Consider the following 13,797-nt stretch of genomic DNA (forward strand, 5'->3'; position numbering starts at 1 on the left):
GTTAGCTTTAGTTGCAGGGAGGCTTTCTAATGAGGAATGAGACACTGTCAACACATCTGCACTACATCTGGACCTTATCTGCCTCACTTTGAAAGTACAATTTGCAACTTCTACAGTGTTTTTCGTTGAAAAACAGCTACATTGGACACTAATTAGGTTCTGCCCCTCCATTATAGAATTTATTTTACTCATCTTTATTCTCTCCTACAAGGCAACTTCATTATTTTTTGAATTTCATGTCATTCTGTAGCATTAGAATAGTATTAAGTGCTGCTTTCTTAAAAGGCACACTAAATAAGAGGTTTATAAGTGGTGACATCTGAACTGGCTTTATCAATAGTAAATACAGAAATCCGTTATAAGCAGTTAATAAAAATATCTATCCATTTACCAAGACATGAAAAATGTAAAATAATCCAGGTCTGCAATTGTTGTAGGTGATATGATTTAGCCAACATCTGGGCATTAGGGTGGGTCCATTGTTGTTATTTCACTTTATTTTTTTGAGATTTTAATATCATTCTGCTTCAATATCTAATCCTTTTTTTCATTCAAACTTCTTTTAGCGTCAAACTATTATTTTCTCAAACCCTTCATACAACATTATCACCTGACATAGACTTCTCCATGACGACAGTGCTACATGTAAATGGCCTAGGTTGAGGTAAGGAGGGGAGGGCGACAGTGCTCTGACGTACATCACAGCTTTTTGCTAATGGCTAACAGGGAGCTTTAATTAGAAAAACCTGGAAAAGAACACAGACAGAGCTGACATTTAATAGCTTAAAGGACCAGAGTGCAGGATTTAGTAGCAGCTATAGTGAGCTTGCTGATTGCAAAACTTGCAAAAAAAAAAAAAGAAGAAGCCAGTGTTGGCCAGTCTGGGCTACTGTAGAAACACGGCAGTGTAAAATAGCGGCCTCTGTGGAAGAGAACCACACCCCCTGCAGATATAAAGGGTCATTCCAAGGAGGGATGCACTGATACAACTTTTTTCAGACCGAGTATAGGTATCAGTACTTAGATTTTGTACTTAATAATGCCTTTACATTTCTTACAAAAACATGTTTTACTTTCATCAGATGTTCCTCAATTTCTAAAATTAACAAACTGTTGTTGCAGTTTCCTGCTGCTTGTGTAACCATAGTTACTATACATATTACATTTTTGATTTATTTGTAGTGACTTACTATTTTTGCGTTCCTGTATTAAGTTGTGCAGTTTACTGTTAACATACAATATTTCAGTATAATAATTACACAACATTATTATGGACTTGAAGAATTAAGTTTATTGTTTCAAATAGTGTTAAATATGATAATTATTTCTTTGTCATTTGCAGCACTTTAACTATTATTTTAATTACACATTCACATGTGTAGTATTTAAGTTTCTTCTTCATGTCTCTCTTGCCTAAGAGCTAATTAGTTCCTACCTGCCACTGTTAAGTGGGACAGGTATGACTGCGGGGCCATGTGTGCAACACATTGTTTGCCCTGCTGTGAACTCCAGACAGTGAAGTTGGGTTTTCTGTGCTGTCAGGCTGTTTTGGTGAAGATTAACAGGAGAATAAAGAGGAGTACACAAAGAGAAGTTGTAGCAGCTTATTACCAAGAAAAGAGGGTTACAGATTGGTGGCAGCGGTGTTTTGTCTTCGGATTAATTAGTCGAGGCATTCAACTAGTTTATGGCCACTGGGACTTATTGGACAGCGGCTGGCTGCGGTCTACAGGTGCACTGTGAGGTTGTTTCAGTTTTACATGGACTCACACGGAGTTTTACAAACATTTTCCAAAGTTGCTGCGGTCATTAATGGATGATGTTGAAGACAGCGAGTCTCGCTGATAATGACGGTGCGACCAAGAAAAGAGGGTAAGCATCAGCAGACTCCTTGAACTCTGTGTTGTGTTGGATCTTTTGATGTTTGCTTGTGTTGAGCGACTATTTTTCATGACATGGTATCGCGTGTGCAGTATCGGAGTAGTTTTATGAGTATGAGTACGAGTACTTGTGCACAGTATCGGTCCGATACCCGATGCCAATATTGCATCCCTAATTCTAAGGTAACAAAAACACAGCAATATTTAATTTATTATTCACTAATGAATACATTCTGATTAATATTATTATAGGCCCCAAAATAAACCTGGGTAAAAGCAATAAAGAAAATGAAATTTAACACAACTTAACACAGCCCCCATTGACTGTGACACTGTTGTTTACTTTTACTTTTCCATGAATTGTAACCCCTCCCTCTTGAAACCCATATTTCAGTAGCTAGCTCATGAGGCGTACTGTTCACTATTTTGTATAATGTTGAACTAAAAAGAAGTGGGATTTTTGTAGAACTGTATGGCTGTGTTGGCGAAGGCTCACAGTATGGCGATAAAAATGAGTGGACTGTAGCAAAGTGATACTCATCAGTTTTAAATTCTATGCTCTCCTTTTGCCTCAGAAAATTTCACACGGCATTTTCACATCTCTTTTTAAACACGAGCAGGAGAGGCTATCAGTATCTCACCAGTATGCAGTGAATGTCGTTTCCATCCAGGTCAGCAGCAGGAGCCTGCAGCAGCCTCCAGTCCCGGCCTTTATTGTAGGTGATGTACGTCTTGACCTGGCTGTCTTGCCTCTTGTTAGCAATCAACATGCCTTTAATTCCTGCCACCTGATGGACAGAGACACATAACAGGTTGAATCTTATCTTTACCTGAACCAGGAGGGAGAAATGTATATTTATCCCTCTTGTAACAGTTTAGTTCTCCATTGCAGATGAAAAATCGTACCCTGTACTCTCATCAGAAAGGGCATTTTGTGTATTGAGGCAGCAATCTCCATGACACAAGCTCAGTTAAATGCAAATGGTGTGCTTATCCTTTCTTGCTGCGGCTGACAATCTGGCAGACACCATCAGCAGAGTCGGCTGCATTTTCTTATACCGTACTAAGTGCTATCTGTAATTATATCCTTACACGTCTCAGCAATCCAGACAGCCCAAAATGATGACCGTTGAGAAGTGACACCTTGTCTGTTTTCTTGCAATCAGTTTGAATCTCCCCAAACACACATTCGTACACACAATCACACCCATACAGGCACAGACTCCTCTTCCAAAATCCTCCCTGCTAGCTGTCTCTCAGGGATTAGACATATCCCTCAACTAAACCAAAGCATGATATGCAATGGAAAGGACAGAGTCTTTCCAAATGGTTGCCATAGTGAGGGGCTCCAGTTGGATGTGTTTCCCCTCCCTGAAGGGGCAAGTCTGTATAAGTGGCACTAATAGGCAGTGCATCTGACATTGTCATAGAAACATGGCGCTCAGGATGGATGCAGCTAACGAGGGTCCTCCGTCCTTATCTAGCCCGGGCTGTCAATCACCGCAGTCATTTTTTTATTGTCTCCGCCTCCTCTATCACATGTGCGCACGCACACACCTGCACATGAACAAGAACCACGCGTCCCCACCAGCATACATTCCTCTCTATCCATCACGCACACCACCCACACCCTTTCTCGACGACAAAGTGAGGGATGCAGTCATAGATCTCTATTCTACAGCGCAGATGACTCTCAGCAGTGCAGCATTAAAGGGATCCTCCGACCTTTTGGGAAACTGGCCTATTTGCCGCCTTTTAAAGCAGTTCTGCCATTTGCTGAATGCCAAGTGAAGTAGAAATGAAAAAAGAGGATAAAGCGCCGCAGAGATTGTGCTGCAGTGTGTGATCAAAGACAGTGAACACGCAGCCAGTTTTAATAATCTCTTTTACCATCAGGGTAGTGTAGTGGTGAACAGCAAAAAATATAATATTTAATATTTTATTTGATCATTTTGAGGCAGAGGGCAATGCACAACACATCCGAACCTCTAGTCAGATCTACTTCCATTCCCTCCGAACACACAGCTCTCTTTGCTGAGACTGTATTCAGCATTGGATTCTGTTGACTTAGTCCTATTATCATACAATAGGGAAATCTTAAATAACACAGAGGGTGGGTGACTTGATTGGTCAGCATTTAATGCACATGGAAGCTCCGTGGATTACCCTTTTTTTGCATTTCAGACAAATCTAAATATACCTCATGCACCCTAATATATACTATATAGAAGAAAAATAAAATGCAACCGTTGCAGTGCATCATCTGATATCACATCAACACAAATTCAGTTTACTGTATTTGTGAGGCAGTGTTACTAAAACAATTTCCTGTAGTTATTGTACATTACAGTTCAACTGATCTTTCAATTCTTATGTGCTTGCATCTTTTGGTTTCAGCTTTAGACAGGTGAGTACACAATTTATTGGTCTGCACTCATTGTGTGTCAAGAAGTGTGTGTGTTGTGTGTCCCTCCATGAGGAAGGCTAGTGTGTCAAAACACACTGGGGTATTTTTCAACATTAGCTCTCATTTATTAAAAGGATTTGACTCTTAACCATCCATTTGAATGACTGGAATTTGATTTTTTATGCCACATCCTACCCAAAACATATTTTTTCCTCTTTGAGATATTTTTGTTCTTCCTCATAGAGCACAAACGGGTGTGAGGGGGACCAGGAGCACTCTTTTTGGTATTCTTTCTCCTGGAGCCCTTGCTGACATCTTCAATTTGCTTTTGTCAAACCAACAGTCCAAAACCCAAAGATACTCAATTTTTAATGAACTAAAACAGATTTAAAAAGCTGGAACCGGAGAATGTTTTGGGATTTTTGTTTGATAAATGACCTAAATGCAGGGTGGGAGGCTACCACCAGCCACAAGCCAAACGCTTGTAAAATATTGTCTGCTAGATTTCAGACACAAAATAATGATTTACTACTGAGTGGGTGGAGATTTAGAACATCAGTTTGTTGGCTGATAGATGTTCACATTTTAAGAAGTTAATTTTCCCTCCTGTAATAATTAATCCATTCTCAGAAATGTAATAATTTTTCTATTGACCATGAATTAATGAACTATTGCAGCACTACTTTGCACTCTAAGCTCTGCTAATAAATTTTTATTAGTTTTTTCCCACTTGGGGGCGGTGTAACAAGCTGAAAACAGAAAAGACATACTATTACCTCACAAAGTTGCAAACTAACTAGACTCACAAGTGTCTAAACTTTTCACTTCAGGATACTGAGGATAATCTCCCAGCTTCTGTTGTTAAAATTCTCACTGCTATTCAAACAACTACCTTGCGTTTAGAAATCCCAAGACAATCAGTTAGCAACGAGATTTCAGATTGTCTTGCTTCGTGAGTTGCACAAAGAGACAAACTCTTTGCATAAATTTGGAGTTGTGTTTGTGTCTGCTATGGCTGGGACTATACACTTATCTCCCAGTTCAATACTACCACAATACTTGGCGCAGATTCAGCGTGTACTGTGATTCTTAAATATTGTGATTCTAAAAGTATTGCTATTTGATATTATGATTAATTGTGATTTTTGTTTTTTTTGTAACACCGTGTGAAAAAGTATGTTAAGTCACTGAAAATAACACATCACACGTCACATTTCAGTCTTTGAGATTTATTTCAGCAGCGTCATTTCTATAATGATAGAAATCATATAAAGTAGTAAATTAAATACTTTCTGAATTAAGCTCTAGCTGGTCTTGTTCATCAAACTAGTGCCACTGAAAGTGTGAATTTTGAGTTTGAGTTTTGACCCTTTCAGGTTGCTGTAGCTGTTAATGGTTAGCCAATAGTTTGTTTCCACAGGTCAGAAATATCTGCCTGAAAGTATGAGCATACATGTGGTTTTATGTTACGCAAGTGAAGTAACATGGATCTGCTTGTTAAGATAATATTACCACAATCGCAATGTTAATTTCTGTGTTAATGAGAATTAACATTATGTGTTAGTATTGAGCTAACCAAGAGCAATTTATTTATATACTTAAAAAAACATCTGCAAAGATAAAAGAAATGATCCAGGGATTGTCAAAAAAGAATCATGAGACTTAAAAGAACTGATTTTCTCTTCTGCCTCTAGTATCCAGCTGATGAATATTTACTTTACTACGTCTGTTTGGTATCAATGAATTCCTAAATTCCTCTTAAGCTATTATATAAACTCTTACTATATAAAGTCCCTGTTATGTTGTCAAGTAAATTAAACTATGACAAACCTGTGTAATTTGTGACACATTTCAAACATGAACAAAATAATATTTGTCACTCACCATAGAGTGAAGTTCATATTTTGTCTTAAGTAAGGTCCCACTGGAAGATACAGGACTTCACCTCTCTGGTTGCTGATGGGCTGACTGCAGTTAACAAGGCGAATGCTGGCCCACACTGACGCTTGGTAGAGAAATTGTTGCAGCCTTAAAGATTGTCTGCTGCTGCTAAAAGCAGGTTTGGTAAGAACAAGTACCAGAAGCAAAATAATGATGCTAAAAGAGGCTACAAATGTCCACAGAGTTGGGTGGAACTGCAGAACGGATGATGATTTTCTATGGATTGTGACCCAATTTACATAACAAATGACACAATTGTTAATGTTAAAAAGAAAGAAATAACGTATTCTGTATTTTACAGAATGAAAACCACTGGAAATGTCACACTGACACCTTTGAAATAAATCTAAAAATACACCACATCAAAATCTATCAACTTGACCAGCTTGTTGCTGTCGTAGTGACAAGCAGCTTTTCATTTAAGAGACCGATGTGTCCTTTTCAAAATGTAGATAGATTAAAGGATGGCTGCCAATCCGAAAAAATGATGTTGTTCAGTGAAGATGGAATATCTTTATTTAACAGCGGGGAATCGACAATTATTTAATGTGAAGCAATTTAGCATTCTACAATATATTATATGGCTCATTTGTTGAATCGCAGCTTTGTGGGTTTAAGCATGCTGGCAGGGAGAACGCAAACATGAAGGGCCACATCATCATGAGTGTCAGAGTCATCCAGATCATCTAATACTCTCCACTGACAACAATCCACTTCATGTCCTCAATCAATCATTCAGAGCTGTTTGTAGCCTGGCGACGGAGAGAGATGAATGAATTTTGATGCGGTGAACCCGAGCCAATCAGAGTGATAATTGTCGGAGAGCCACCTGCTAAACCACCTCTCAGATTGAAGGGAAGTTTAGCGGGTGATGTAGAGCCCTGATGTCAACAGAAAATTAGTTTGCACAACAAAGGCTCATGATTACAGAAATTGCCCTTATCCAATCTGACTGACAATAAAATAATCCCTCTAATTTACAAGATAATTGTGCAATTTTCTGTGTGGAGGTAGCATAATTAATTTTAGGGTGGAGGGAACAAAGAGAACAGAGACCCTCCAGGAAGAGACATGACTTCTAAGTGGAAGAACAAAACATTCTTTCGCATACTTTTCTGTCTCCCCTCTGGTCTGACTGGAGCTGCGTCTTCTCTCTGGAACATTAGGTCTGTGAAGTGCAGTTTGTCAGGGTCTAACAACAATAAATGGGATGAGTTGCACGGCATATATCTTCCCTCGTGTAATGGGTCTGATTTATCAGAGACAGCACTGTATCATCTATCTCTTGTTTAGGCTCTGATCAAGAACGGAGTTGTGACCGTGTGACAAATGTAATTAAAACGCCTTATCAACTCACGCTGCATGGCAAAAATGCCTTTCGCTACTGCTGCATGGTAATAGGAGCTGCACACACACACTCAGACACACACACACACACACCACATACTGTGCAGGAGAAGTAATGGCATTGTTAATTACCACACCGCTGCCACTGCTGCTGGCCAATATCTCACTTCCTTCACTCTCTCAGTCACACCTGCCAGTGTGGGAGTGATAAACTGGGTTCAACAGGGAGTGGAGAAGGAAGGAATTCTACTTTCCTGCCATGAATGCCAATGCAAACACATACAGTAGCTAGCCGCTGAGCTAACAAGGTCATTACAAGTCCAGAGGTGCATAGCTGTGAGCCCCATTAAGCATGTTCTTCATAGTGTATATGTCTGCTGTCAGGAAGATGGACGACCACAGCCTGTAATGCAAACCTTTCCATAAGACAAGTAACTGTAACACAAACTCTACAGCCAGTCTGTGTATGTGTATGGAAACTAAACAATAAATTAATTAACTGCAGCCAAACTATTACCATGTGACTTAGAACTGTGCCAGAAAATATTTTTATGTTCATCAAATGACTACAGTGTTATATTTTGTTGAGTTGTGTACTTACATTATGTTCCCGACAATGTTCAAATGCAGAAAAATAAATCATTTACTCAAGACAGTGGTGTGTTTCCTGTTAGCCCTTGCTAGCTAGCTGCTAGTTGCTGTCAGGAAGTAAGGGAGGAAGTCGGCACACATGACTAAACTAACATGAATAAAACTTTGACATTACCTCGTCTATCAATGTGATTTCTGCCTGAGTGATGTCAGATTTCATCAGCTATGGTTGCTTAAAAGTTGAGGATGACAACGCCCATGATCCCACGCTACTTCAAGACATCATCAAACTACGTCTTTTGTTATTGTATTGTAATTTTGGTAATATTACATTTACTATGTCAAGAAATATGTTACCAGTGAAGCCTCATTCATTTCAGAAGTCTGGAGGGACTGCAAAATGCATAAAACTATAGCAAAATACAGCTATGGTCAAGAAATGCAACAATAAACCGGCACAAAAATAACAATTATACATGTAAACCACCATATTCTCAACAGACACATTACCAACACTAACAAAAAGTAACATTTGCATTTTGAAACATAAAGCTGCAAACTTCAGAAACTACTCAATGCAGCACTAGGCAGAATGGGAAATGAGGTCACCTGTACTTTAATCACCTACACATTACAAACCAGAGCAGTGAGCCAGAGAGCAGCACACACTGCACCAAATACAATTCAAGATCTTTTCATCATAAGTGTTGCAATATAGTGGTATTTGTGGGATACCACCATGAAACAGTTTTACCTTTTCATTTTAAAATGCCAAGTTGTAGCTACTTATGCTGTTTATTTTTTGGGGGTGAAAATCAAAAATAGTGCAATCAACAAAGCAATTTTCTACACAGAGAATAATATTGAAAAGTAACTTGCCCTGTGTCAAATCCACAGAGAATGATCGTCTGACCCTGCAGTTCCCCTCAGCTCTGTGGTGTTTTAGTGTGTTTTACACCTGTAACTTTCACTGTTTTGGTTCACTCTCACAAGTCTCATCAAACATATTTCCAGTCGTGTGAGGTCACAGTATTTGTTCCCAGGAAGAATATACTGCAGGGGTTTAGAAGCCAGAAAATTCAGCAGCAGCAGCAGCAAAAGAATTGTTAGGTCCCTGCTATCGATTAGCAACCCTATTGATGCACCCATCTGAGATACTGTATGGTCATTTTGTGTAATCGGACATAAAAATCCAAATATATTGCACATTTAACCACGAGGTTTCAAAGAAACCCTTTTGTTGTGCTGCTCCACATGGATGTGCCTGTACCCTCTGGCAGATCTTCAGAAGTAGTGAGAAAGTCACAGTCTCTTCTAACTTCGATACAGTCATTGAAGACCTCACTGTATGCATCCCCCCCAGGGTGACCAATTTCATCAGGTCCCTACCTCGTACAGGTCCAGCATCTGGTTTCCTCCGATGCCCCTAGTGGTCTTGACATTTTCCATGGCCAGGGTGAAGTAGATCCCTCTGGTGTCGGACAGGTAGAGGTTGTAGGTGTCGTTCTGGTTCCACTCCTGCACCGCTGCAAATACCTGCTTCTCATCAGTGCTGACAATGTGTAAATCCTATCAGGGAGCAGGGAGAGATTAAGAGGAGTTATGACTGGAGGCGGAGAGGTGATGGATTGGAACATGCTGACCCCGTGGGACTGGTCATGAGATCAATGCTGTGGTGTGAATATAAATGGCTGATGACATACTGTAAGGTGTATGATGCTCACTCGGGGGGAGTGTGGTACCACTATTGGTACCACTAAGTATGACTTTAAAAGGACAGCATGCCAGCTTTTAAAGAAAAACAAATTGAAATAAAAACCTAATGAAAAAAGCTGGTGACACACCTCAGGCTTGATGTATTTTTTTTTTTTTTTAACCACAAATTTCATGGTTGTGACGGAATCAAGTTCAAAAGCTTTTAGTAATAGGAATGAAAATACTTAATTAATCAACTCTGAGACATTTTCAAATTAAAATAGATTTCTATGAGTCATAGGAAGTAAAAAGTCAAAACACTTACCTTAGGCAGGGAATATTTGGGAAGTTTGGTTTGTATAAATGAGTCTCTCTTGTAGGACACATAATAGGTAGCTCGTCCTGATGTAGGAACCTAAAACACAAAGTACAATTAATTTCATAATCTTATATTTTGTACCTTATCAGTTATGAGAATTGTTGTGTGATTGTTATGAATTTAGTTATAAAATTAGGAAGCATTTTTTCTGCTTTTATCAAGTAATTATTGGTACTGTGATAAAAGCTGAGTGACGTACTGTTATGAGAACTATAAAGGTATAAAGGTTATTTATTATCATTACACAACAGAGGTATGCACAACAAAATAAGAGTTGTAATTCCTTCATACTACACACACAACAGCAGCACAATATATGTACAAGATTCAATTCAGAAGAGATAAAATGTAAAATAAATACAATACATATATGTGTATACATGTATACACCTAGGTAATAAATCTCTAGTGCATTTTTTTTAAATTTTTTGTCAGGTCATATGTAAAAATAAGCAACAAGTTGATGATAATATGACTGACCTCTTCACATTAAATAGCTGATACACTGAAACACTGTCTACCAACTCTGACTGCATTTGTGCACAAAGGATCATCAGTGTAAACACAGAGTGCATTTCCCCTCGTCCTGTCAGAGTGTACTCATGTATTCGATATCAGAGGTGTGGACTGGAATTCCAGGACTTGGACTTGAATCAGATTTAAGTCACAAATTGAATCATTTGAGACTTGACAAAATCAAAAAAGGCTTTCAACTTCAAAACTAGAAAATACCTGATACTTTTCCCTGAGCCCAAAAGTTTTAAAAGTTTATTTAACAAGTCTGCCAGGAATCAATTAATTTCCCCTAATTTCCCAAATCAATTAAAGTTAACGCTATTTATTCCCATCGAGACAACACTTAATTCCTGCGATCTACTTTGTTTGAACTAATTCAGCAGCATACAACTAAATTGCAGAAGGGAACCATGAAGAATTAACATTAGGTCATTGAGTTCCAGTTGGAAAAAAATATACAAAAGGTAATTTTTTTTTTCTTCACACAGTTGTCAAGAAGGTAATTAGAGGCTGAGGCACAACAATTTCCAACTTTGTTCAACATTTGAAGCTGCACAAAGGACAGAAAGTCGAGGCTCTGGTGCTAAAATGGCTTGACATTTGGTGAAGAGCACATTATGACATGTTCAAGACTCGAAACCCAAAATTTAGGACTTGAGACTTGTCAGTCTTGAATCGGGACTTGCCTGTCTTGGAACTTGAGTGCAAAGAGGTTAAACTTCAGATTTGAAAAACAATGACTTAGTCTCACTTCTGTTAAATATTAGACAGTGTTCCCTCTGTTATCTTTGGCTTTGACTTTATTTTAGCATTGTTTTAACAACATTTTACTCTTTCACTTTTTCTCTTACAACAGCTGTGATGGAGTTGTGCTGCCGAACAAATGCAGAGGACATCTTGTATCAAGGCCTCATGTGTAACCTCATCACTGACACAATATCATATTTTCTCCAATCAATTAAAGTGGTAGGTGAGAGCGCACATCAATCTTTGTCTCTCTCTCTTTGTCCTGCTGGTTTTCATTCACCGTTGGATACATGGGTTTTGTGCACTTTTTTTTTTTCCAGACTTTAAGCCATTTATAGCGATCTCCTGGCTTGCATTCAGAGGATGCTGCCCTATCTAGGTGTCAATGCACTTGGTGGTTTCAAAGTGGACTTTGGTAAATATCTCGTAGGACAATCGATAGTCTCATTATTCTTTGTCAAGAGAAATCTTTAAGTTGCCTAACCAAGCCTCATCTGCCAGCGAGGAAGAAAAAAAGTCGTCCATAATGGTCTAGACCCTTTGCAAACACCCCAAGCTGTTAGTTGTTAGCTTATGCAGCAAGAAAACACAGGGCTGGTGGGTGTTGGAGAATTGTCATTAGCCTCGAGGCCACAGAAGGCAGCCACTTCATACACACACACACACACACACACACACACACACACACCCACACACACACACACACACACACACACACACACACACACAGAGCAAAGTAAGACTGCTGCTCCATAACCCACTTTGCCCTCTTATCAATAATGACATGAAATTCATTAGAGGAAAACCTTCAAATCAAACTTCTGGCTCTCCACTGAAGAGAAGTGATATCAGTATTAATGTTGTATGACAAGGCTGATTCTTTTACTGATCTTGTAAGTGCCCTGAACGGCTCAGAAGAGAGAAAACAAGCTCAGGGAGGAGATATAGCGGGGCAGTGGTGAACACTGCAGAACAGTCCCACATGCAATCGAGTGAAGGAGCAGGAGATCGATGGAGGGGTAACCAGAGGCGGTTTGAACTTTAAGAGGAATTGGTATGATTGATTTTTTTTTTTTCCCATCCTTTTCAGGATCTTTCATCTGTGACGCATACGTGTTAAAATGTGGAGGTGCTAGAATTGAAGGGGAGGTTTAGGTTGAGTGCTTGTGAGTTTACTTGAGAGACTTCGGCGAGGTCAAACCGGATTGAAGGTTCTTGGGAGAACAACTCTATTTCTTTGTGTAATGTGCTGCCAAGGCCAGTAAGGCTTCCAGAGGAAGGACTTGCCTGTAGGTAGCTCAGGTAAGTAGGAAGCTGAGAAATCCCTCTTCTCTACTGAATAAAACATTTAGCAGGATCAAAGAGCTAAAAGAGCACCATTACAACCACTACTAAAACTGCTACTACTGGAAATAACAGTAAAAGGCAGAGTTTTGTAATCATTACTATTATTAGTATAATGTCCTGAATGCATTATTACGTACAGCCTATTCTGACAAGTGTCCAAAATACAGCAGCTTGGTAAATGCACATATGCTTCAAACACTGACAGAGACCAGGTTTTATGTTCCGTGTGAAACCAGTAATCAACATTGACTTCTTTTTAACTTGAAGACACTACAAGGAACTTAAACACTGTGCTGATTTTACTTGTAGAGGCCCCTGTGGACAAAAGTGGTAGTGTTTTCTCCACCATAACCACAAAATATAATGTCAAAAATAAGATTATCTTAATAGAAAATGTCCTGCTTCCTTTTAATTAGCTAACATACAACTCATTGTACCTTACCTGAGAAAATATAAGATACAGATTCAACTCATCAGGTTTCAATAAGAATCTGAGTTGGCAGACTTTAAGAATAACTGCACAGAAAAAAACAATCTTCTCACTGATTGTCTTGTTTGCTTCAGTAGGTCAGGTAGAGCCATCAGTATTAAACTGAGACAGTTTCATAGCCAGTTAAAAACTCCTTGTAGTACGCTGAGGTAATGCACGGTATGTTCTTTAACTTATGTAACTAACACACTTTTCTGCACATGCTAAATGTGATCACACCTAACCAAGTGGTTTTCTTGTCTAAACCTACCTTATCTAGTGGTTTCTGTGGCTATGTTTCAAAAGTGTACCTGGATGTTGCATATTTATTAGGTAAATGATAATATGTTGAATATTGCAATAAGAAAATGTCTTAATACCGTACCGGACTGAGATGATAGAGCTATATTGTGATATCACATGGTTAATTATTCCATTTCTATTTTATCTTTAAAAGGACTGGCACTGACTGCTGTAT

General features: G+C 38.8%; 1 protein-coding gene across 1 annotated transcript in view; it reads right to left on the reverse strand.

Annotated features, from left to right (window-relative positions):
- The window catches only part of sorcs3a (sortilin related VPS10 domain containing receptor 3a), a 264,513-nt gene that overhangs the window by 62,871 nt on the left and 187,845 nt on the right, over positions 1–13,797 (reverse strand). The window contains exons 8-10 of the mRNA XM_084715689.1: positions 10,187–10,276; positions 9,556–9,735; positions 2,522–2,668 (exon numbers count right to left, since the gene is read on the reverse strand). Coding sequence (XP_084571815.1) covers positions 2,522–2,668; positions 9,556–9,735; positions 10,187–10,276 — 417 coding nt within the window. The remainder of the gene's footprint in view (positions 1–2,521; positions 2,669–9,555; positions 9,736–10,186; positions 10,277–13,797) is intronic.

The sequence above is a fragment of the Lutjanus erythropterus genome, chromosome 3, assembly GCF_056507025.1.
Source record: "Lutjanus erythropterus isolate fLutEry1 chromosome 3, fLutEry1.hap2, whole genome shotgun sequence".
NCBI lineage: Eukaryota > Metazoa > Chordata > Actinopteri > Lutjaniformes > Lutjanidae > Lutjanus > Lutjanus erythropterus.